Genomic DNA, 21,171 nt, shown 5'->3' with positions numbered 1-21,171 from the left:
CCTCGGAAGTCACATCTCAGTTATCTCCGCTGTCTAGAGTTTCAGTGATTTCAGCTTCTCTGAACTAAAACATCAGCAATTTAAATTCCTCTCCCAAGGAACACATCAGTGATCAGCTCCTCGGAAGTAATACCCCAGTGGTGTCAGCTCCTCTCACCACTGTCTGCAGAGAGGGGAAAACAAGCTTTTATTTGTGTCACAGTGTACTGCACGGACTTAAGGATCAACACTCTAGTGCTTACTTTTTCCTGAGATGCTGATAATGTTTTCAAGAGAAAGAGAAAAAAAAAAACTTTAAAATTATTATTTTTTTAATTTATTTTATTTTATTCCCCCAAAGCCCAAGTAGATAGTTGTATGTCATAGCTGCATATCCTTCTAATTGCTGTATGTGGGACATGGCCTCAGCATGGCCGGAGAAGCAGTGCGTCGGTGCACGCCCGGGATCCGAACCTGGGCCGCCAGCAGCGGAGCGCATGCACTTAACCGCTAAGCCACAGGGCCGGCCCCAAACTTTAAAATTATAAGCCAGATTCATCCCAATATATGACAATGGATACCAGGCTATCTTGGAACCAAGAGTAAAAAAATGAAACAAAACAAAAAAACCCTCAAACATAGGACTAGAAATATTAGAGACAGTAGAAAAAGAGCTATCTGAATTTGAGAATTTTATGTTTTATTTATTTATTTTGTGAGGAAGATCAGCCTTGAGCTAACATCCATGCCAATCCTCCTCTTTTTGGTGAGGAAGACCTGAGCTAACATCTATTGCCAATCCTCCTCCTTTTTCTCCCCAAAGCCCCAGTAGATAGTTGTATGTCATAGTTGCACATCCTTCTAGTTGCTGTATGTGAGATGCGGCCTAAGCATGGCCGGACAAGCGGTGCGTCAGCCGGCGCGCGCCCAGGATCCGAACCCGGGCCACCAGCAGCAGAGCGTGCGCACCCAACCGCTAAGCCACAGGGCCGGCCCCGAGAATTTTGTTTTAAAAATATGCACCAGAGAACTGTCTTTTTAGAAACATTTTTTAAAAAACACCAATAATGTGTAAAGAGGCACCCACTTGGTGTAGCAGCCATGAGGTCTGGGCTTTGAGATCAGAGATCCCCTCCTATGCCCAAATGGAACCCAGAGGCCCAAGACAGCCCATGATTTTGGGGGCACAGGGTCTGTAGGTCATGAGGCTGGGTTTTGAGGAAAAGATCCACTTTTGAGTTGAATTTTCACTAAAATGTTAGGACATCCCTTCTGATCTTGAATAAAGTGGAAGTACCGCTATAGGGTTTTCTAAACTTACATCATTTCTCAATTAATCTCTAGACTTTTTCCTTTTTTCCATATAAAACAGGTGGTTCCACACACTTAAGATTTCCAGCAAAATTGCATGATACTTGATGACAATGTTTTTTTAATATCATTTTATCCACACAGCACTTTAGTGTTTTAACAGAATATTGAAAATAGTCCAACTTTCTCACTTTAAGTGCAATAATTAGACTAATCCTTATATTTAGGAAAGGCATGTAACATTCTAAGGAAAAAATTTTATTTGGAATGTAAGAAAGTTTTATTGTGACAGTAATCCTTATGCCTTAACTTCCTTTAGTTTCTCACTTCAAATAAACTGTCTAATGTTAAAGAAAGAATTATGGCTGTCTTTACAAAATTCAGAGTTGTGGGATTCCTCTCCAACATAACTTCAAGATGTTGAGAAAAACAAAACAGGCATCCTCTGAAGTTTTTCCACAGGAACAACATTACCAAAGATGGGCTTCTGTAGAGTTAACAGAAGCTCTTCCTGGGCTGCAGGCTTCCTGGTCTGCGTGCAGGAGTCTGTGTCTCCTCGCGGCAGCCGAGGTCACAGCTTCCTGTGCACCTTCTGGTGCTGGATCAGGTGCCCATGCTGGTTGAAGGCGCGCCCGCACTCCCCGCACTCGTAGGGCCGCTCGCCCGTGTGGATCCTCTGGTGCTGGATGAGCACGGAGTACTGGCTGAAGGCCTTCCCGCAGCGGCTGCACTCATACGGCCTCTCGCCCGTGTGCGTCCTCAGGTGCACGATCAGCGTGGCTTTCAGGCTGAACGCCTTGCTGCACTGCGTGCAGCGGAAGGGCCTCTCGCCGGTGTGGATCCGCTCGTGCTGGACCAGAGACCGGCGGGCGCTGAAGGCGTGCCCGCACTCGCCGCACACGTAGGGCTTCTCCCCAGTGTGCACCCGCTGGTGCTGGATCAGGTGTGAGTGCTGCACGAAGGCCTTCCCGCACGCGTAGCACCCGTAGGGCTTCTCCTCAGTGTGGATGCGCTCGTGGTTCATCAAGGTGGAGCGGTGGCTGAAGGCCTTGCCGCACTCGCCGCACTCGTAGGGTTTCTCCCCGGAGTGCACGTTATGGTGCTGGATGAGCACGGAGCGGTCGCTGAAGGCGCGCCCGCACTCGCTGCACGTGTAGGGCTTCTCGCCGGTGTGCACCCGCTGGTGCTGGAGCAGCGTCCTCTTCACGCTGAAGGCCCGGCCGCACTGCCCGCACTCGTGCGGCTTCTCCCCGGTGTGCACGCGCTGGTGGCTCCGCAGGACGGTGCTGTGGTTGAACGCCTTCCCGCACAGCGGGCACACGTACGGCCTCTCTCCAGTGTGGATCCGCTGGTGCTGAATGAGATGCGAGAGCTGAGTGAAGGCTTTCTGGCATTCGTGACATTCGTGCGGCTTCTCTCCCGTGTGTATTTTATGATGCTGAGCAAGATCCGAGCTCACTCGAAAGGCCTTTCCGCACTCATTACACTCGTAGGGCTTCTCGCCCGTGTGGATTCTCCTGTGTTTACTCAGGACTGAGCTCTGGCTGAAGGCCTTCCCACACACCCCACACACATAGGGCTTCTCTCCAGTGTGGGTTCTCTGATGCTGGAGGAGATGGGAGCTCCGACCAAAGCATTTCCCACACTCGATGCACCTGTAAGGTCTCTCCCCGCTAGGGACGGCCTGGTGCTGAGTGGGAAGCACCCTCTGGCTCAAGACCTGAACTTCGGTGGGGCCAACAGGGCTCGGACTCCGACAGAAGCTCTGCTCAGATTTATAATTTCCTTGATCAATCCACATCTTGGGTGTTTTCCCCAGAATCATTATTTCCTCTGAAATGAATGGCTTCAGACTCAAGTCTCTATTTTGGTTCTCTCCCTTGTTTTCACATTCTGAAACAAAACCAAAGTGAAAACAGTAACTAAAATGTTAACCCACTCTAAACCTGAAAGCAAGTGGAACCATGAGGTGGCTTTGCTGACGCGGGATGGCCAGCAGGAATGTGGTCCCTGAACACACATCGCTGTGAGCTGCAGAGGAGCAGAAAAACCACAGCTGTGTCAGACAACTAGAAATGTGCCCAGGCTGACAGCGCAGGTTAAGAGAAAGGTGCCGGCTCTCTCTGAGGTCATTCCTGTGTGAAGTGCACATATGGCACACAGTAGTGGGGTGATGGCCCACTGCTGCCTGAGCCCTGCCTTCCCTGGAGTCCTCATGTGCACTGAGCTTCCAGAAGCCATTGGAACAGGAATAAATTCAGGACCACACCTACGACTGTGGGGAGCCCTGTCGGGCAGACAGCAACACAGCAAAGCCTAGTGTGGAGCAGGTGGGATATGCGAGCTCTCATATGCAGGTCCAACAGATATGTACACGGGGGCGCTGTGACCTCCTCTTTGGAGAATGCACTCGGGGGCAAGACGAGACACGGAGACATGATGGGAATCCTGCCAAGTCTAGGCCAGAGACGAGGCCTGAGGAGCGGCAGCAAGCGTGACAGAGTAGGTGGGACATTTCTACGATCAGGTCGGGAGCTCTGCGGGCTGACTGTGTGAGTGGAGGAGAGCAGTGGGTGCTCAGGAAAATAGTTTTGTAAATCTTGGAGACTGAGCAATTGAGATGGCAAAATGCCACTCAGAGACCAAGACTTCACAAGGGGAACAGGTATGTTCTGGGAGGACAGGCTGCGCTCAATGATCTTCATCAAGGACACTCAACAGGTGGAGCTGGCCCCACGTTAGGGCTGGAAGGAGCAAGAGGCTGGCTCCGAATGACAGCAGGACACGCGGTGAGGCCCTTATGCTTCCTCCTCCTGGAAGACAGGCTGGTAGCCAGGCCTCCTTGTGAACTTTCCTAGCACCCAATCTAAGCCCTGCAGCTCGGGATGCCAACTCCACCCACCATGCTGCTGCCTCTAGCTTCCCAAAGCCCTCCGGGGGGACACAGTTAAAAACCGTGTCGTCCTTGAGTGATATTCCAGAATGAGCAGCCCTGTGGGCAGAGGAAGATCCAAGGAGGGAATTATCTTGTGTCTAACAAGAACACATCCGGGGCCTGTGACAGGTGCTGGGGCCAGCAGCCCTTTGAGGGGAGATTTACAAACACTGCCCAGAGATACCAAGCAATCTTGTCTCAGGAAAGCATCTGAGTGGGTGTGTGGCGACTACTTCTTCCCCCTCCCTCCTCTCCAGGGCAGGCAGAATAACTTCTTTTAGTTTGTTTGGGTAAGAACTGGGCATTATCAGCTCAGGGAACCCACATTCTGCTCTGCTCCTCCACTTTGAAAGACCTGAAGAGGCAGGCCCCAAGATGGGGGCCTGTGGTGCTCCCTCCCTGGGACGGGTGGCCAGAATCTGGTCGTCAGTGTCTCATTCTGGGGTTCTTTATTAGGAAGCACTGTGATATGTTCTATTAAAATACCATAGGTTATTTATATCTGTTCCACTGTTGATGGACATTTGGGTTGTTTCCAGTTTTTTCTATCATGAAGCCTGCTTCTACGAAGATTCTGGTATGTGATTCCTGGTGCTTCCACACAAACGTCCTTATGGTATACGTAAAGGAGTGGAAGTGTTTAACATAGGGATTCCTATTTTCAACTTCATTAGATAATGCCCCACAGTTTTCCAAGGCGAGTGTGTGCCCTCACATCTCCAGCAGCTGCTCTGCAGCCTCACTCACACTTGGTGTCGTCAGATCTTTCCATTTTCTCCATTCTGAAGGTGAACATGGTGTATCAGAGTGGTTTATTTATTTATTTTTGTGAGGAAAACTAGCCCTGAGCTAACTCCAATGCCAATCCTCCTCTACTTTATATGGGACGCCGCCACAGCATAGCTTGACAAGCGGTGCATCGGTGCGTGCCCGGGATCTGACCCTGTGAACCCCGGGCCACCGAAGCCGAGCCCGCGCACTTAACTGCTACACCACTGGGCTGGCCCCCGAGTGGTTTTGATTTCCATTTTACTGACGAATAACGAGACTGAGCATTTTTTCATTTTTTATTGGCCCTTTGGTTTTCCTCTTCTAACAACTTGTTCAAGTTTTGTGCCTACTTTTCTTATTGGGTTTTTCTGCATCTTTTATTCTCTTCAGAGCAATTTATTTATTAAGTGTGTACTGTACTGATAAGTGGTAACACTATTCTTCAGGCTCTTCATTAAAAAATATCTGAGTTCACTGGTATCTGTTTAATAAGATTTTTACATATCTTATTTTTAAGAAGTTATAATACTATGTGTTTTTTCAACCGGTAAACAAGTTTTAGTTCTTTGTTTTTTGAGTTATAAGCCTCATTTTCACAAAATAAAGCCGATGGGTCAGAGAAATAATTACTCATTTATATTGAAAAATATCATTTCTATTGTTTGAAGCTTCCTGAATGGATGGTTTCTGGCCTGATGCCCAAGTAACAAGATGAGTAGGAGGACTTTAATAGCAAAAGTGGAAGAGGTTACTCACTCAGTTGTCCAGTGCATAAAAGCGACACATGACCAGACGCTCATGTTCACAGACAGACTCAAGCCACTGTGAACGCCAGCGACAGGCCACCTCCCATCCACGCCGTACGGGGGCTGGCCTTGAGCAAAGAGCCCCTCACTTTCAGAATGATGGCTTCAGTTGTTGTTTCAAGTATAAGGGATGGAAGAATGTTTTAAGTGTAACAAGATAAATAAAGAGAAAAAAGCAATTCCACTGAAACAAAGTTTTAATTTAGAACCCCCCCCCCCAAAGTTTTGCAGAGATTGTGTGTGCTGTATAACGAGAACACACGTTCTGCATCAGAGCACCCTGGGAGCCTCTTTACCTTCTGGTGAATCACGGGCACTAACACCTTCAGGGACTGTGCTGGATTAAAAAGAAGATCAGACATAATACTTACCCCATGGACAGGATGAATTGTCTTGTCGCATACAAGCTGTCATGTGGTCACATTTGAGGTTGTCTGCAAAAGGAACAGAGAGTTGAAGTGACAACAAAACACTTCTCGAGAGTGGAAAAATCCTTTCATCTGCTGTTACAACATGGAAGTGCAATTCACTGAGTTAAAAACAGCAGGGCAGGGCAGGCTCACAGCTTATCCATCCTGCAGAGGGCAAGGCTGTAAGCTGTGCAGGCCCCTCTGCTCCTCCTTGCTCTAATGCTCGTGGTAGTGCCCCAGGCTGCTGCAGGCCGGCTTCTGGTCTATGCACATCATTAATCTCTCAGTGCCCAGAGCCTCCAAGGCCTATGCATGGGGCAGAGTGACCAGGTTCTCCTGTACAAAAACTTCTCATCTCTGACCCACTATGCTCTTGGAGAATTTCACAGTCACTTTGGCATCAAATCTGAAGGTCACTTGTCTGAGATCTCCATCAGGTGAGACCACAGCCAGCCACCAGGAAGCCCAGGTATGGTTTGGTTGTGGATCCGAGTTTTCTCGCCCACTGTGGCTTCAATCAGCAAACAGTTTAAAGTTCTGTGCAAGATTTCCACAACAAAATGCTGTGTGTTTTTTTATATTCACTGGAAAACTGAATTCCTCTGGGGCTGGCAAAATTCACTGTTTCTCTGAGGATATCTGATTTTGCAGGTCAGTAAGAGGTGGGCTGTCTGTAACACCTGGTGCCCTGTCCACACAGCCCCTGGAAACAAGGTGGAGAGCGCCACACCTGAGACTCTGAAGCTGATCAGCCACGGGGGTGGTGCCGAGCCACACCCCACACCCGAGGGGCTACAGCCCGCAGGACAGGCTGACCGAGGTTTTCCGGAGACTCAGAGGTCCTCTTCCTTCATCGGACGTCTTCGCCTAAAGCAACCACTGAACACCACCTTCAGGGTTGGATGTACCTGCCATCGCCTTCCCTTTTATAATTTTCTCCATAATGGTCTTGCACATCGTTTGTTAGATTAATCACTGGATACTTTATATTTCTGATGTTATTGTAAATATTATCTTTTTAAAAATCACACCTTTAAAAAAACCTTTTTTTTTTTCTGTTTTTTTGTATCTATATGAGATGGTGGATGTCAACTAAACTTATTGTGGTATCATTTCATAATATATGTAAGTCAAATCATTACGCTGTACACCTTAAACTTATATGGTGCTGTATGTCAATTATTATCTCAATAAGGCTGGAAAAAAGAAATCACACCTTTGTGCTGACAAATGGAAATAAAACTGATTTTGTATCCAGCAAATTGGTAAACTCTCTGGTGAATTCTAAGCAATCTTTTTCCAAGCAGACAATCATATGAACTGCAAACAACACTTTTCTTCTTTGTTTCCAATTCTTATAGCTTTCGTTGTCTTTAGTTTTGTTTGCTGTTTGTCTGCCTTATTTTGTGTGTGGGGCCCCCAGGACAATGCTGCACAGACGTGGGTGTAGAGCCACACATGGCTCCCTGGTCTGGCTCTTCATCTCACACACATGCCTTCAGCCCTCACCTAAGTATCAGCTTAAGCAACTTCTGTCTACACTTAGGATGCTTCATTCGTTCTTTTATCCATCAACCAGCTAACCCTCAAAATCTGAATTTCCCATAAGGACAGGGACCAGGGACACGGCAGGGGTGGAATGTGCGCTCTCCCCATCGCCCTTCCTATGCTGCCCAGCTCACCGCCCATCTGTACTCACCTCTCCGCTGGCTTCCTGCCTCGGCCTCTGCTTGGCTCAGCACTGCCCCCTGCAGCCTCGCTGCCGGGAGAGGCCCCAGGTGGAAGCCACTCCTGCTGTCTCCCGTCAGAGCCCACAACCACCGGGACCTGCTCTGCTCACAGTGAAGGAGAGCCGGTTCCTCTCACTCACCTGAGTGGCTACTGCCTGGGCCCCTACTCTCCTCTGTCCCCTGCCCGTCCAGGACCCATGGCTCTTCCCCTCGCTCCAGCTGAGAGATCACATTGGGCTTGGATCCTGGAAGTCCTGCCCGTGGGGAGAGAAGTGCTTTTGTCTACACAACATCTGTGAGCGCCCCCACCCCACCCGCGGGCCTGCGGGCCTGAGACAGACAGTACTGAACTCCCTCTGGAGCTGAGCACCCAGGAGGCAACCCTGAGGCCCCCGCCCCATGACCCCTGCCCCTGGGACGCCCCCACCCCCTGCTGAGCACACAGACGCAGACAAGGCCTGCTGAGGGGCCATACCCAGCGAGACCACGTTCCCATAGGTCTCCATCATCACGTGTCGGTACAGACCCCGCTGAGCAGGGCCCAGGCGGTCCCACTCCTCCTGGGAGAGGAGCACGGCCACATCCTCGAAGGTCACCTTGGCCTGGAATGACAGGGGCTGCTGCGGGTTGGACTGAGTCTCCACATTCGAGATGGAATAGGTGCATGCAACGTGGGGGTGGGTGGGGGACGCCCTGGGATGGGGGGATGCCCTGGGACACGCAGGGAGGGCACCCTGTGAGCCAAGGGGTCAACAGGAAGGGGCCACAGAGTTCAGGGGATACAGTGACACTCAGGCTGCCACCGGGAGCCCGGGGCGTAGGAGGACCATGAGGAAATGCAGGGCTGCTGCATAGGCCTCAAGGGGCAGCTCACCTGGGGTCCTGCCAGTGGCGGCAGGAGCCTGGCTGCTGCCATCGCCTGGTCCCCTGGGGTCTCTGAGGAAGATGGAAATCAGAGGAGCCTGTGGAACTGAGGAAGAGAAGGGAGCACATGAGAGGCCCAGCCTTGCCCCTGCAAACCCTGACTTCCAGGGGAGCCCTGCCCCCTGTGAACTCTGACCCCATAGCTCAGGGGCTGCACAAACAAGCAGCTGCTGGGATCTCTGGCCATGGGCCCAGGAAGGTCCTATCTTTAAGATGTCTGGGGATGCTTGTGGACCCCGAGGACTCCAGCCACAAGGCTTTGCTCTCCAGACTCCTGGGGTTCTCATGGTTGGCCAGTCACACCTGTGGCTAGGGAGCCAGCAAGGGCTCTGGGCCGTCTGCCCAGCTTACCTGGCCTGGTCCATGGTCTGTGCACAAGGACACCCACACAGGTGTCAAGTTGTCATCAGGTCTGTGTAGGCGCCAGGCCAGGCCGCCACCAGAGACTACCCCCCAGTGAAGAGAGGCTGGCAAAGGATGCTTCTGCTTGTGGCCCAGACTCCTGTGGGGACCCCACCCCAGGCCCTGCATGCTTGGCTTGACCACAATCCTCCTGTGGGCATGCTGATGGCTCTCCAAGCCTGATTGTGCCCTGATGGCCCTGGTGCTCGATGAGGCAGGGGCTGTGAGCCCGGCGGTGGCTCCACAGTAGTTGGCAGTGAGGCATGAGACGCGCCTGGGTTCTGGTGGATTCAGTCCAGAGTGACCCAGGGATTTGGTCTGAGCACCTGACCGAGAGGCCTGGGGGTGGGCAGGCTCTGGGGATATATCAGGAGAAGTTTAGCTAAGATGTCTGTCACACCCAAACTGCTGGAAACAAGGGGGGACCGAGAGCTCTCCTGATGGGGGAACAGGGTTCACATCTCCTGGAGCATCGAGGCGGGTCTACAGCAGAGACACAGAAGACCAGCAGGCAGAAAGCCCACTCTTTCAAAGGAGTGAATAAAACTACTTAGAATTCCTACGAACAATGGATGCTGGGGAATAGGCAAGAATAGAATTTGAAAGAAGGGGGGCTCTGCTGCCTTGCCAGGTCTCAGAACCAACAGTGTGGAAGCCACTGCCACCATGTGCTCTGCCTCCCGCCCTCCTGGTGGCCTCTGGCGTATCCTCGAGGAGCAGCATCTTCTTTCCTGCCTCACCCTGTCCCATTCTTGAGTCACCCACAGACCTGCCATCTCTTGTGGTCAGTCATTCTCCCGAGGGCCACAGCCTTGTCTAGATGCCTCCCCATGAGTGCTCTCCCCTGCCAAGTGGCCCTGGTCAGGGTGTTCTATGACCTCCACGTGGCCAAACCCTTGTCTACTGTCAGCAGTGGGGACAGTCGGTCACCCCATCCTCCTATAACTCAGTCTCCAATGGGTCTCCTGGACACTGCTCTCTCAGCCAGGGCCTCCGTCCACCCTCGTCTGCGTGAGAATTTGACCTTCATGAACAATCCAGCTCTGGTCCTCTGGGAACCTGGCAGAGGTGGACAGTCATTCACACTATGGCCCGACTGCACCTGGGCTGGGATCCAACAATGAACACCCACAGGAACCCCATTCAGGGCCTCCCCAGTGGGTGCTGACAGCTGGTACAGCCGATCCAGGAGGTGTTGCCTCATGTTGCCACGAGGCCGTGGGCCAGGCCAGCTCCTGCTCCTGCTGTGTCTGTGCACCTGAGCTGCTTCCTGCCCCATGTCCTGGACATACCTGGCACTGGGTGTGGTCATCCTATAATCCTAAATGTTCAGTAAAGAGCCCAGGGGGCTCTTTTTTGGTGTGGCTGAGCTGGCAGTCCCCTTCTTTCCAACGCAATATCTCCAAGTAGATGTTCTACAGTATCTCAGACAATTAACATCCAGCCCTGAGCCGCCATTTCTGCCCCCAGCCGGTCTGTGCACCAGTACACGAGACGTGCTCCTGAAGCTGCCTTTCCTCCTCACACTCACTCCCCACTCCTAACCACCCTCCAGGTCCACCCAGAACCTGGCCCCCTGCAGCACAGTCCTGTGTCTGCCCCCCATGGGAGCACGGGAGCACACAGGAGCACAGTGACTGTCCTCAGCTCCAGCCCCTCCTTGGCTCCTCTGGGGCTGCTCAAAGCCCTGCCCGGCCTCCTCTCTGCCAGGGAGGCTCCTGCCCCTTGGCTGGTGTCTGGCCACGTTGCCCTCTCACTGAATCCCTTCCTGAACCCCGCTTGGGGGCCTCTGCCCATCCAGCTCTCACATCCTCCCTTCCTGTCCTGGCAGAGCAGCCAGTGGCCCAATGTTTATTGAATAAGTGAGTGAAATTTAAAGAGCAATAAGACCATACTTCACACCCTTTAGAACAGCACCAAGTACCAGCATCTACCGCTGGCAGGGATGGGAGAGTGGAGCCTCTAACACACTCTTTCTCAGGAGAGCCGCCTGCCAGTATCTAGGTGAATCAGATACGCCCTTGGAAAGCAGGTGCCCTACTGGGATGGACACAGGCTTTAGGTGCCGCCGCCAACGCCACCAAGGTCCTTCCACACACAGGTCACACACCCGCTAAGAGAAAGATTTAGGCTGTGCCAGGCGGCCGGACGGGTAAGTGAAAGCACGGGACGCAGAGAGCATGTCGATGATGCTCCTGTTTCACAAACAATGACCCAGGGCCACAAAGGGTGTGTGTGCGCTTTGCCCCCACCTGTAAAACAGGGAGATTACATACGTCATCTGAGGGACTCAAGAGGATGGCAAGGTTAGTGAGAAGAGAGCACTCAGAACTGCCTGGTGCAGAGTCAGATGCTGCCGGACACAGTGTTATCTCCTTCGATTCGATTAGGCTGTCAACGTGTGTGAGGCACAGAGAGGGGCAAGGGGAAAAGATTTCCACTGGGGGTGAGTCCTAGCAAAGCAAAAAAAACAAAAGGTCTCTACCTAGCATGACCTTCGCATATTGCCAAGTGAAAAAAGCACACTGCCAAGTATGCTTGTTGCTATGTCTGAACGTTTGTGCCTCCCCAAATTCATATGGTGAAATTCTAATGCCCAACATGATGGCATTAGGAGGTGGGGCCTTTAGGAGGTGCTTAGGTCATGAGAGTGAAGCCCCATGATGGGATTAGTGCCCTGAAAAGAGACCCCACAGAGCTCCCTGGCCCCTTCCCCTACATGAGGACACAGCCAGAAGTCTGCAACCAGGAACAGGGCCCTCACCCGACCACGCCCGCACCTGGTCTCAGACTTCCACCCTCCAGAACTGTGAGAAATAAGTATCTGTTGTACACTACCCAGTCCGTGGTATTTTGTTATAGCAGCCCAAACAAACTAAGACACTTGTATTCTGATAAAAAATGAACAAAAGAAATTTAAAAAGCGGCACTAACTAGTTTCTAATTTTTCCTTATGTGAACTTTGGTAAATAAGGTGTGGGTCTCCTGGAACAAGTCTGTGACTGGAAGCAAAGACGTGCAAAACACTGCAGCCTCAAACTGAACCCGCTGGACACTTGCAAGGCAGGGACACCCAGAGCCACCTGAGGCACCGAGCTGGCTTTTAACAAGCACCCCTCCCTCGCTGCCCCCGATTCTGATGCCCAACTCCAGGCTTTGCTCTGTGGAAAAAACAGGAATTTAGACAGGAAGGGACACAGTGGGCATGACAATTCCCGCTCAGATGGCCCTGAGGACCTGAGTCTCCACCACTGAGTGTCAGAACAGACTCTGAGGAGCCGCTTGGGGAGGCCATGCCACCCGCAATGCAGGAGCAAGTACAAACAGCACTGACACTCTGCCCTAACCCTAACCTGCCCATCGTCACAGTCATTCTTCAGATGCAGGAATTTTGTTTTTGGAAGTCTCCCTTCCAAATAACCCAAACAAAACCAGAACAGATCAATGTTCTCAGCAGCAGTGGTCACTTACAGAAAATGGAAGGAAGTCACACTGCAATGAGACACTCTGTCAAGCAGGGTCTGGCTCTTGTGATAACTGAGCAGCCAGCAAACATGGACAGGAAATAAAAAAGGGACTGCAGAGATGCAAAGAGCTTAGATTTTAATGTTTATTATTATTATTTTTTGTAAGCTAAGCTTTAGGAACTTATCACCCTTGTTGGAATTCCAGATGGTCTTGATGTAAAAGAGCAAGCAAGCCTGTCCTTCCAAAGACCCCACCCACAGTGACAGGCTGTGACTGGTACATTGGAGTCCCAGGTCTCCGGTGGGCAGCCCCCAGGATCTCCCTCCCTCCGTTCTCACCATCCTCACTCCCAGGTTTTCCTGTATGGAATGCCCAGCCCCCTCTTCATCTCCATGGAGCCCCGCCCTCCACGGTGTTAGCACCTTCAGAAGAGGCAGCTCTGAGCCACTTGTGAGCACAAAGCACAACCCTGCAACCTTCTATTTTTTTTTTTTTTTTGTGAGGAAGATCAGCCCTGAGCTAACATCCATGCTAATCCTCCTCTTTTTGCTGAGGAAGACCGGCTCTGAGCTCACATCTGTTTGCCAATCTTCCTCCTTTTTTTTCCCCCCCTTTTTCTCCCCAAAGCCCCAGTAGATAGTTGTATGTCATAGTTGCACATCCTTCTAGTTGCTGTATGTGGGACGCAGCCTCAGCATGGCCGGACAAGCGGTACGTTGGTGAGCGCCCGGGATCCGAACCTCGGCCGCCGGTAGCGGAGCGCTCACACTTAAACGCTAAGCCACGGGGCCGGCCCATCCTGCAACCTTCTAGAGTAAATGATCCCAAATACGCTTCCAAACCGACAGCATTCCTATACACCAGCAACACCTAGTCCGAAAATACACACGGCAAAAGATTCTGTTCACAAATGGCAACAAGAAACAAATCTTAAACTTTAGAAATGTGATGAATAAATGTGATGATAAAATAACATTTATAAACGTTAATTCTGCCCACTGTACCCACAAGGCCGCTGTCCTGAGAGCCCAGTGGGCCTGGTCAAGAAGGGGCAGGTCAGGAACCGGGCAGAGCAGGGCCAAGTCTAGATAAATGGGGGACAGAGGAGGCAATTCAAATCGCTGGGGGACAGATGATTCAGTCAGTGGTGCTAGGGCAGTGGGTTAAATGCTTTGGGGAAAATAAAATTAGACCTTTACATAAAGCTCAACAAATCTCTCAGAAAGCAGAGCAAAGGCAAAGGCATAAAAAACAGGACAGAAAAAAAATCAGACCATCTCATACCCTATATCAAAAATCTAATGAAGCCATGAATGAATAAGAACTAAAATTACATCATAAAAAGAATCTGAATAAATATTCAGATAAATTTTCATTATTTTACGTGGAAAGGGCCTTTCCAAGAAAAATACCAAAAGCAGAAAGCCTGGGGGGCAGAGACCCACAGATCTGCTGCATGAAAATCAAAATCTTATGCACATCAAACCACCACAAATTCCAGAAATGGGCCCAAAGACTTGTAAGAATTTAACACATGACAAAGGTGGTTTTCCAAATCAATGGAAAGATGAATTATTCAATAGGTAGTGTTAGAAACAGCATGATTTGGGGAAAAAAATGAAGCTAGATTCCCAACACACCCCACACCAAAATAAATTCCAGATGGATCCAACATTTCACAAGTACCAGACAAAAACAAGAGTTTATTTTAAAAATAATCTTGGAGTGGGCAAAGCCCTTTAAAACACAGCACCAAGCCCACAAGCCTCAAGGGTAAATATGTGACCACTAAAAACCTGAAATTTTCTACCTCAGAAAACCCCAAATGAGAACAAAACACTATAACCAGAGTCAAACGACACTTTGAGAATATTTTCGACATATACGGAAAAGAACATGACCCGGCGGATGACAAAGGAAACACAAAGGCTGAAACACGCCAAGTTTCAACCTCGCCGACCACGGGGCCGGGACGGACAACAGTGCTCGGCGGGAGGGGACGCCGACCCCCAGGCCCAGGGCGACCTCCGGCCCCTCCGGACAGGGGCGGTGGGGACAGCGGACGCCCGCCCCCACCCCGGGTCGGAGCGGAGCGCAGAGCCAGGGGGACAAGGCCAACGCGGGCCCCGGAGGCCACCGCCCCTGCCGCATTAAAGAAAACGGCCTATCCCTTCTCGGTAAAATACTGAACAAACGACTAAGGGGGAAAACATCTGCGAACTACGCTGGAGAAGGCCGGTCTCGTTTCCCGAGCGAAGCTCCCACGCCGTGACAGGGGACACGGGCGGGGACTCGGAGCCGCGGCTCTGCACTCCGGGGGGCCCCGCGCCAGGCTGCGACACGCGGGGCGCCGACCACCCTCCTCGGGGCCGCCCCGCCGCCCCGCTCGACCTCCGCCCAGCCAGGCGCGCCGTCCGCGGCGGCCCGGGAGTGTCAGGGGCCCAGAGGTAGGGGGTCCAGGGGGTCCGGCTGTGTCGGGGCGAAAGGGAGGGCGCCGGCGAGGGGGTCCGGGTGTGGCAAAGCGTTGGGGGGCTCAGAAGGGCCCGCGGAGGAGGAGGGGCTGCTGCGCGTCCGTGGGGAGAGGGAATCGGCGCGAGGGGATGGGGCAGCGCGTGCCCCCGGGGAAGAGCCCGATGGGTGTGGAGGACGCCGGGGTTCCGGCGTCCGCAAGAGGAGAGGGGCCAGGCCGCCAGGCGCCGACACACACCCCCACTCACCATCCACGCCGCAGCCTCACGCGCGAAGAGGCGTCCGCCCGCAGCGCACTCAGACAAAGGGGACGCCCCGCCCCGTCTGCGCACCAGCCAATCCCTGAGGGCCCCGCCTCCTCAGGCCCCACCTCCTGGGCCACCAATCCTAGAGCGCGACACCTCCCAGTCCGGCCGTCGGCCCCACCTCCTCCGCCCGGCGCCTTTTTCCTGACTGACGGCTGCGCCTCGCGCTCCGGCATCACCAAGAGCCGAGGCCTCCGCGGCGCCTAGAGAGGCCATACCGCGCCCCAGCCTCGCACACGCCGTAGTTCTGGTAGCTCCGCGGGAGCTTCCGGTGCGTCCTCCCCAAGAACCCGCCGCGCCCCGCCTACGCCTGGGTTTCGCGTTTCTGTCCTGCGTCGTCGCTGCTCCGCTGCAGCGGGTGCCGGTGCCCCCGAAGGCGTGGTTCGTTGCTGTGCCCTGGGACCCGCCAAGGGCCTGGTGGTGGTCGTCATGTGTGACCGTGGCCGCCTCCCCGTCCATCTGCAGCGGTGTGCAGGGACTTCCGGGGGTGTGAGCCGTGCGCCGGAGGCGGGGCGGGGCAGCGGGACCTGGTGCTCGCGGAGCGCGGTTAGGGCCCGCCTGGAGGAGCAGTCGCGGAGCTGGGGGCCTGGTCGAGATGTCTCGCCTCTGATGAGCACCTGCGACGCCGGGGACAGGCCGGTGTCCTTCCGTCTGGCGCGTGTGGCCGGGGCGCAGAGGCTCGGGGTCTGCGGCCGGCCGGTGCCCCGACTGCGGTGCTGCAGGGGTCGTCCGGTCGGGGCGGGTGTGGCTGCAGTTCCGTCCTCACCAGCGCCACGTGGGCGCCGAGCCCTGGGCTGGTGCGTCCACGAGTCTTCTCTCTACAGCCGGGAGGGTCCGGGCCCCGCTTCGTGGAGAGAGGGGTCAGCCTCCCGCAGCGGACGCCGTCCACCACACAGCCAGCGCACCAGGTTCCCCTCGGCCGCGGGACCGGGAAGCTCAGGACCAGGGTCGGCGGACTCTGGCCCCGTTGTGGGTCCTGGATGGTTTTGCCAGTTGACAGTGTTAAAGTAATTCAACAAGGAGGCCGTTAGACTGGGCTGCCTCTAATCCCTTGGTACCTGAAGCAGACTCCAGCGAGGCTTTCCCGATAAGGCGACTGCTGGAGTTACAGCCGGTCAGTTTCAGTTTCCTTGCTTTGCTTCTGCGTCTTCTCTGTAGAGGCCCCTTCCGGCTCTTGTGGGCTCAGCGCTCCCGACCACTTTCGGTTTGGTGCTGCTGATTCCAGTCCACGTTTGCTCAAAGACACTCTTCAATTTTTAATAGCGTCAGTTTACCTTTTAGCAACGAGGAGTGAGCTCTGTCCCAGCAACCTTGGTCCCAACAGAGAACTGATGCTTTAGAACCTTTTGAGCACACCCTGCGTTTTCTCTTCCACAACTTTTTATTTTGCAAATGTTCTTACATTCATGAAAATTGAAAGACTAGTACAATGAACACTTGTATACCCTTTCCTTAGATTCAATAACTAACATTTTGCTAGTTTTTCCAGCAATTCAACAACTAGCATTTTCCCCAGCACATCTTTTTTGTGCCAACTCTTTGTCTCTGCTTCGACAGGCACAGTATTTACTCAGTGCCTGTTGTGTGATAGGCACTGCCCTAAGTGCTGGGGCTGCATCAGTGAACAAGAGGAGCAACATTCCCAATAAATCCCTGTTCTCGTGGACCTTACGTGTGAATGGGGAAGGCAGGCAGTACACAGAATAAATATGTGAATTAGGGAGTGTGTCCAGAGGTGGTGAGTGCTATGGAAGGTCTGGGCAGGTGCCACTGCCGACCACACCTGTCCCCTGGCTCACTGGGTGGCAGGAGACACCAACAGGTCTGCAAGTGCTCTACCTTCCTCTGGATCCTGCAGCTTCATTGATTCCTGGCTGTGTTTAGCCTCTTGAGAAAAGGCTCCCGCTTCTGCAGGCCACCCACATCATCAAGGAAAACAAAGGGTTTCCAGCCCATCCTCGTAGGCTGAAGCTCGTGACACAGGTTCCAGCTTGTTCTTGCTCTCCCCCCTTCACATTTGTCTTCTCCCGCTGCCTGTCCTGCTCCAGCATCAGATGCAAAGACAGCAGCCTGCAGGAATTGCTTATGTCCCCCGGTTGTGTGAGGTCCAATCCCTGTAACAAATTGTATGTATTATGTATATACTGTTTCTCTGATTGATCCCTAATATAGTGTACTTATAAACAACACATACACACGTGGGCACGCACATGCATACTCTCCTCTTTGTTAAAGCAAATGGAGAATTAAACAGTCACCCTTTCTGTTATAGCTAGTTTTTTGTTTACTTTATTATTAACTTTTCTGAGTACACAATGAATTCAAGGCCTTTCCCCAACTCTACTTGATCCAGTTAACTGCCATTATAATTATTAGTTACATTTAAAAATGTCCAGATTGTCCCAGGTGGTCAGAGGGGCCTCAGAGCTTGGCTGACATCCTTGAACCCTGGTTTTGACCACAGGGTGTTCTGGGGCTCCCCTGCTTTTGTGGCTTGTAGGTATGGACTCAGTTCCCTCAAGATCCCTGACTGCTTTTGGTGGAAAAGAATCAGAGGCCAAAGTCTGGGCTTCCAGGGGTACCCCTGAAATTTTTGGAGCTTTTGGGGCATCGTTAGAGTGCCACACTGGAACTTGTCCTTTTGAGGTTGTGTTTACATCAGCTTTTGACCAATTTAACACATTATGTTACTGTCTCAGGATTGGCGTTAACTATGTGCAACAGAAACCTGATTACAGTGGCTTAACCAAAGAAGTGTTTTTTCCCCTAGGAACAGGCAGTCCAGAAGTAGACTGTCTAGGCCCCACAATGCCACCAGGCCTCTAGGTTCCCCCTTTATTTCCCATTGGCCATCTGTCTTGACATAAGTACAGCCATGTTTGGCTGTTCCATTGACCTATAGCCACCAGCACACACAGAAATATAAAGCTGCTTCCTTTCTTTTTTTTTTTTGTGAGGAAGATCAGCACTGAGCTAACATCCATGCGAATCCTCCTCTTTTTGCTGAGGAAGACCGGCTCTGAGCTAACATCTATTGCCAATCCTCCTCCTCCCCCACCCCCAAAGTCCCAGTAGATAGTTGTACGTCACAGTTGCACATCCTTCTAGTTGCTGTATGTGGGACGCGGCCTCAGCATGGCCGGAGAAGCGGTGCTTTGGTGCGCGCCCGGGATCGGAACCCAAGCCGCCAGTAGCAGAGCGTGAGCACTTAACCGCTAAGCCACAGGGCTGGCCCCTAAAGCTGCTTTCTGTCTGGTCGGAACTGGCCTTTCTCCCACGGAGAGAGTTGCAAGTTGTAACATTTCAAGGCTCTTTGGGCGTCTAGCACGGGTCGCACTGGCCATCTGTGCCGGGCTGGGACGATAACCAGAGAGAACAATGCATGTACACAACTACTGGGCTGGGACGATAGCCAAGGGGCTCAGTGCACGTATGCCACTGATAACCATTTGTGCATGGGAACACTAAATGCTTGCTCTGCAAACTCTGTAACTGCTTACTCTGGAAATTACTGATGTTATAAAAACTGCTGGAAACTGAGGCCTGGGGAGAGTTCCACCTGTGGTAGGGATGCCTTGCCCAGGACTTGTGATCCCTGCCCAGCCGAGTCGATTGACAGGACTCTCCCGGCAGTGGGGCGTGGATGTTGTGAGTAATTGATTTGTTGTAAGTAATTGATTTATTGTGAAGTAATTGATCTGATGTGTTTTCGGTCAACCTGGTGTTTCTCTTTCTGGTTGATTTGTGTCATTTCTCTTCAGTCGATGTGGGTGTTTTCCCTTTCCAGTGGAGCTGATGTTTTTCCCTCTTAATATTTGACCTATTCGGATCTGTTTGCAGACTATCGCCTTTACTATCTTCTATATAATAAAATATACCTTCAGTCCATTTGTTTGGAGTGGAAAGTTTCTTTTACGTCTCCAATCAAATCCCCGAACCTCTCATAACACCGTCTTAACATGTGGCTTTCATTGTCATTTTCTCTTTTGTTGCCTCATGGTTGCAAGAAAGCTGCTCCATCTCTAGCATCACACCCACATTCCAAGCAGAATGGGAAAAAGCAAAAGACAAAAGCAAATACTTGGTCAGTCAACCCCATTGTAAAGAGTTTTTTCAGAACTGCACTCAGTGACTTATAGTTCCTTGGCCTGAAGTGTGTTATAGAACCAGCTCTAGCTCTATGGGGGCTTGGGAAATGTAGCTTTTCAGCTGGGAACAGTACCATGCTGAATAAATAAATAGAGCTCTATCAGTGAGGAAGAAGTGGGAAATGGATGTTTGATAGGCAGCCAGTTGTGTTGGCTGTGTCCTGTCCCACAGTTCTCAACGTGTGTGTTTTCAATTCCCACTGAAGCTTTCATCGACATCTGTGGGTCTGACGTGTGTGGAGAGCCTCTCGCACAGCTGTTCTTTCTTTCTTATCATGTAAGCCACACTGGAGAAGTCCTATATCAAATACCGAAGGATAAATTTTACCACATAAAAAAAAAATCCAACATAAGCAAGGTCAAAAAAGACAACCCTCAAATTGGGAAAAATATTTGCAACTCATATTACAGCAAAAGGGCAAATTTTCTTAAAATATAGAGTTTCTACTAATCATTAAGAAAGTCTAGGCAAATAGTATGAACCACCACAGAAAAGGAAATACAAATGACTCTTAAAACATCACTCATAATAAGAGAAATGCAAATTAAATCTCTCCTCAGCACCTTTCCCATGTATGCCTCTGGACAGTGAGTGCTATAGGGATTCTGCCCATTTTGTTCTCGGTGTGTCCCAAGCACAGAGAAGAGGGCTTGGTATACGGTGGTGCACACATGCGCGTGTGTGAGTGGAGGGACGAATGACGTTGATAAATGGATGCCTTCACACATTGCCACAGGGACTGCAAATCTGGATGACTTCCAGGGACTCCAATCCAGCAATATCCATCTGCATGCCTCTTCACCCAGCAATTCGTCTTCTGGGAGCTGACCGCACAGGTCTGACCGCCTGTGGGAAATGGCTTCTGTGCAACTCCACTGGTCCTTTGCTGGACGTCAGGAGGATGTGAGGAGACACTGTTGTCCTACTCCCCCGTCTTCCAGTCTATTGATTTCCTTTATCTGCTCAGCACACCTACTCGCAGGTCCTGCCCTAGGAATAGCAAAGCGGCAAGCCCCTTTCTGTGGAGCTCACGTCCTGGTGGAGAAATACCATGAACATGCAAATAAGATGACTGCAGGCAGCCAGTGTGCTGGGATGTGAAGAAAAATGGAGCAGGCCAGGGGGACAGAGAGCCCATCCACAGGGATCTACTTTCCCCCCTGCTCTTTCTATTTTCTTTTTTGTTTCTTATTATGGAAAATTTCAAAGATATACAAAGGTAGAGAAAGTAGTATAAAGAAACTCACGTGCCCGTGAAACAAGTGAAACAATTAATGACCCATAGCCAATCTCTCTTCAGCTATTTCCCTATCCAGTTACCTCCTTCCCCAATCCCATACAGGAGGTCGTTTTGTTTAATAATTATTTCCATATCTGTCTCTAAAAGATAAGGGCCCTTAAAAAAGGTAATTACAAAACCATTATCACACCTAAATATTAACGATTATCCCTTGTTATCATCAAATATCCGATCAGTCTTCAGAGTCTCCCATTTGTCTCATACATTATTAT

General features: G+C 51.5%; 1 protein-coding gene across 8 annotated transcripts; it reads right to left on the bottom strand.

Moving 5' to 3' along the window:
- Positions 1 to 300: 300 nt before the first annotated feature.
- Positions 301 to 16,889, bottom strand: ZNF250 (zinc finger protein 250). Of its 8 annotated transcripts, none has more exons than XM_087447182.1 (6): positions 15,819 to 15,934; positions 8,817 to 8,912; positions 8,418 to 8,559; positions 8,083 to 8,196; positions 6,174 to 6,236; positions 301 to 3,183 (listed from the first exon to the last, which is right to left on the bottom strand). In XM_087447182.1, the coding sequence occupies exons 2-6, from the start codon at positions 8,856 to 8,858 to the stop codon at positions 1,862 to 1,864; spliced, it is 1,683 nt and encodes a 560-aa protein (XP_087303308.1). In that variant the 5' UTR covers positions 8,859 to 8,912; positions 15,819 to 15,934; the 3' UTR covers positions 301 to 1,861. The 8 variants fall into 8 exon arrangements, with proteins under 8 accessions (XP_087303308.1, XP_087303311.1, XP_087303309.1 ...); XM_087447185.1 differs by having other exon boundaries at positions 8,418 to 8,544; XM_087447183.1 differs by lacking the exon at positions 15,819 to 15,934 and adding an exon at positions 15,454 to 15,722.
- Between the last annotated feature and the right edge of the window lie 4,282 nt (positions 16,890 to 21,171).

This window comes from Ceratotherium simum, chromosome 23 (genome assembly GCF_057802395.1).
Source record: "Ceratotherium simum simum isolate JZ-2026a chromosome 23, ASM5780239v1, whole genome shotgun sequence".
In the NCBI taxonomy this organism is placed as follows: domain Eukaryota; kingdom Metazoa; phylum Chordata; class Mammalia; order Perissodactyla; family Rhinocerotidae; genus Ceratotherium; species Ceratotherium simum.
The sequence above is the reverse complement of the archived record's forward strand: the minus strand, read 5'-3'. Positions and strand labels throughout refer to the sequence as shown.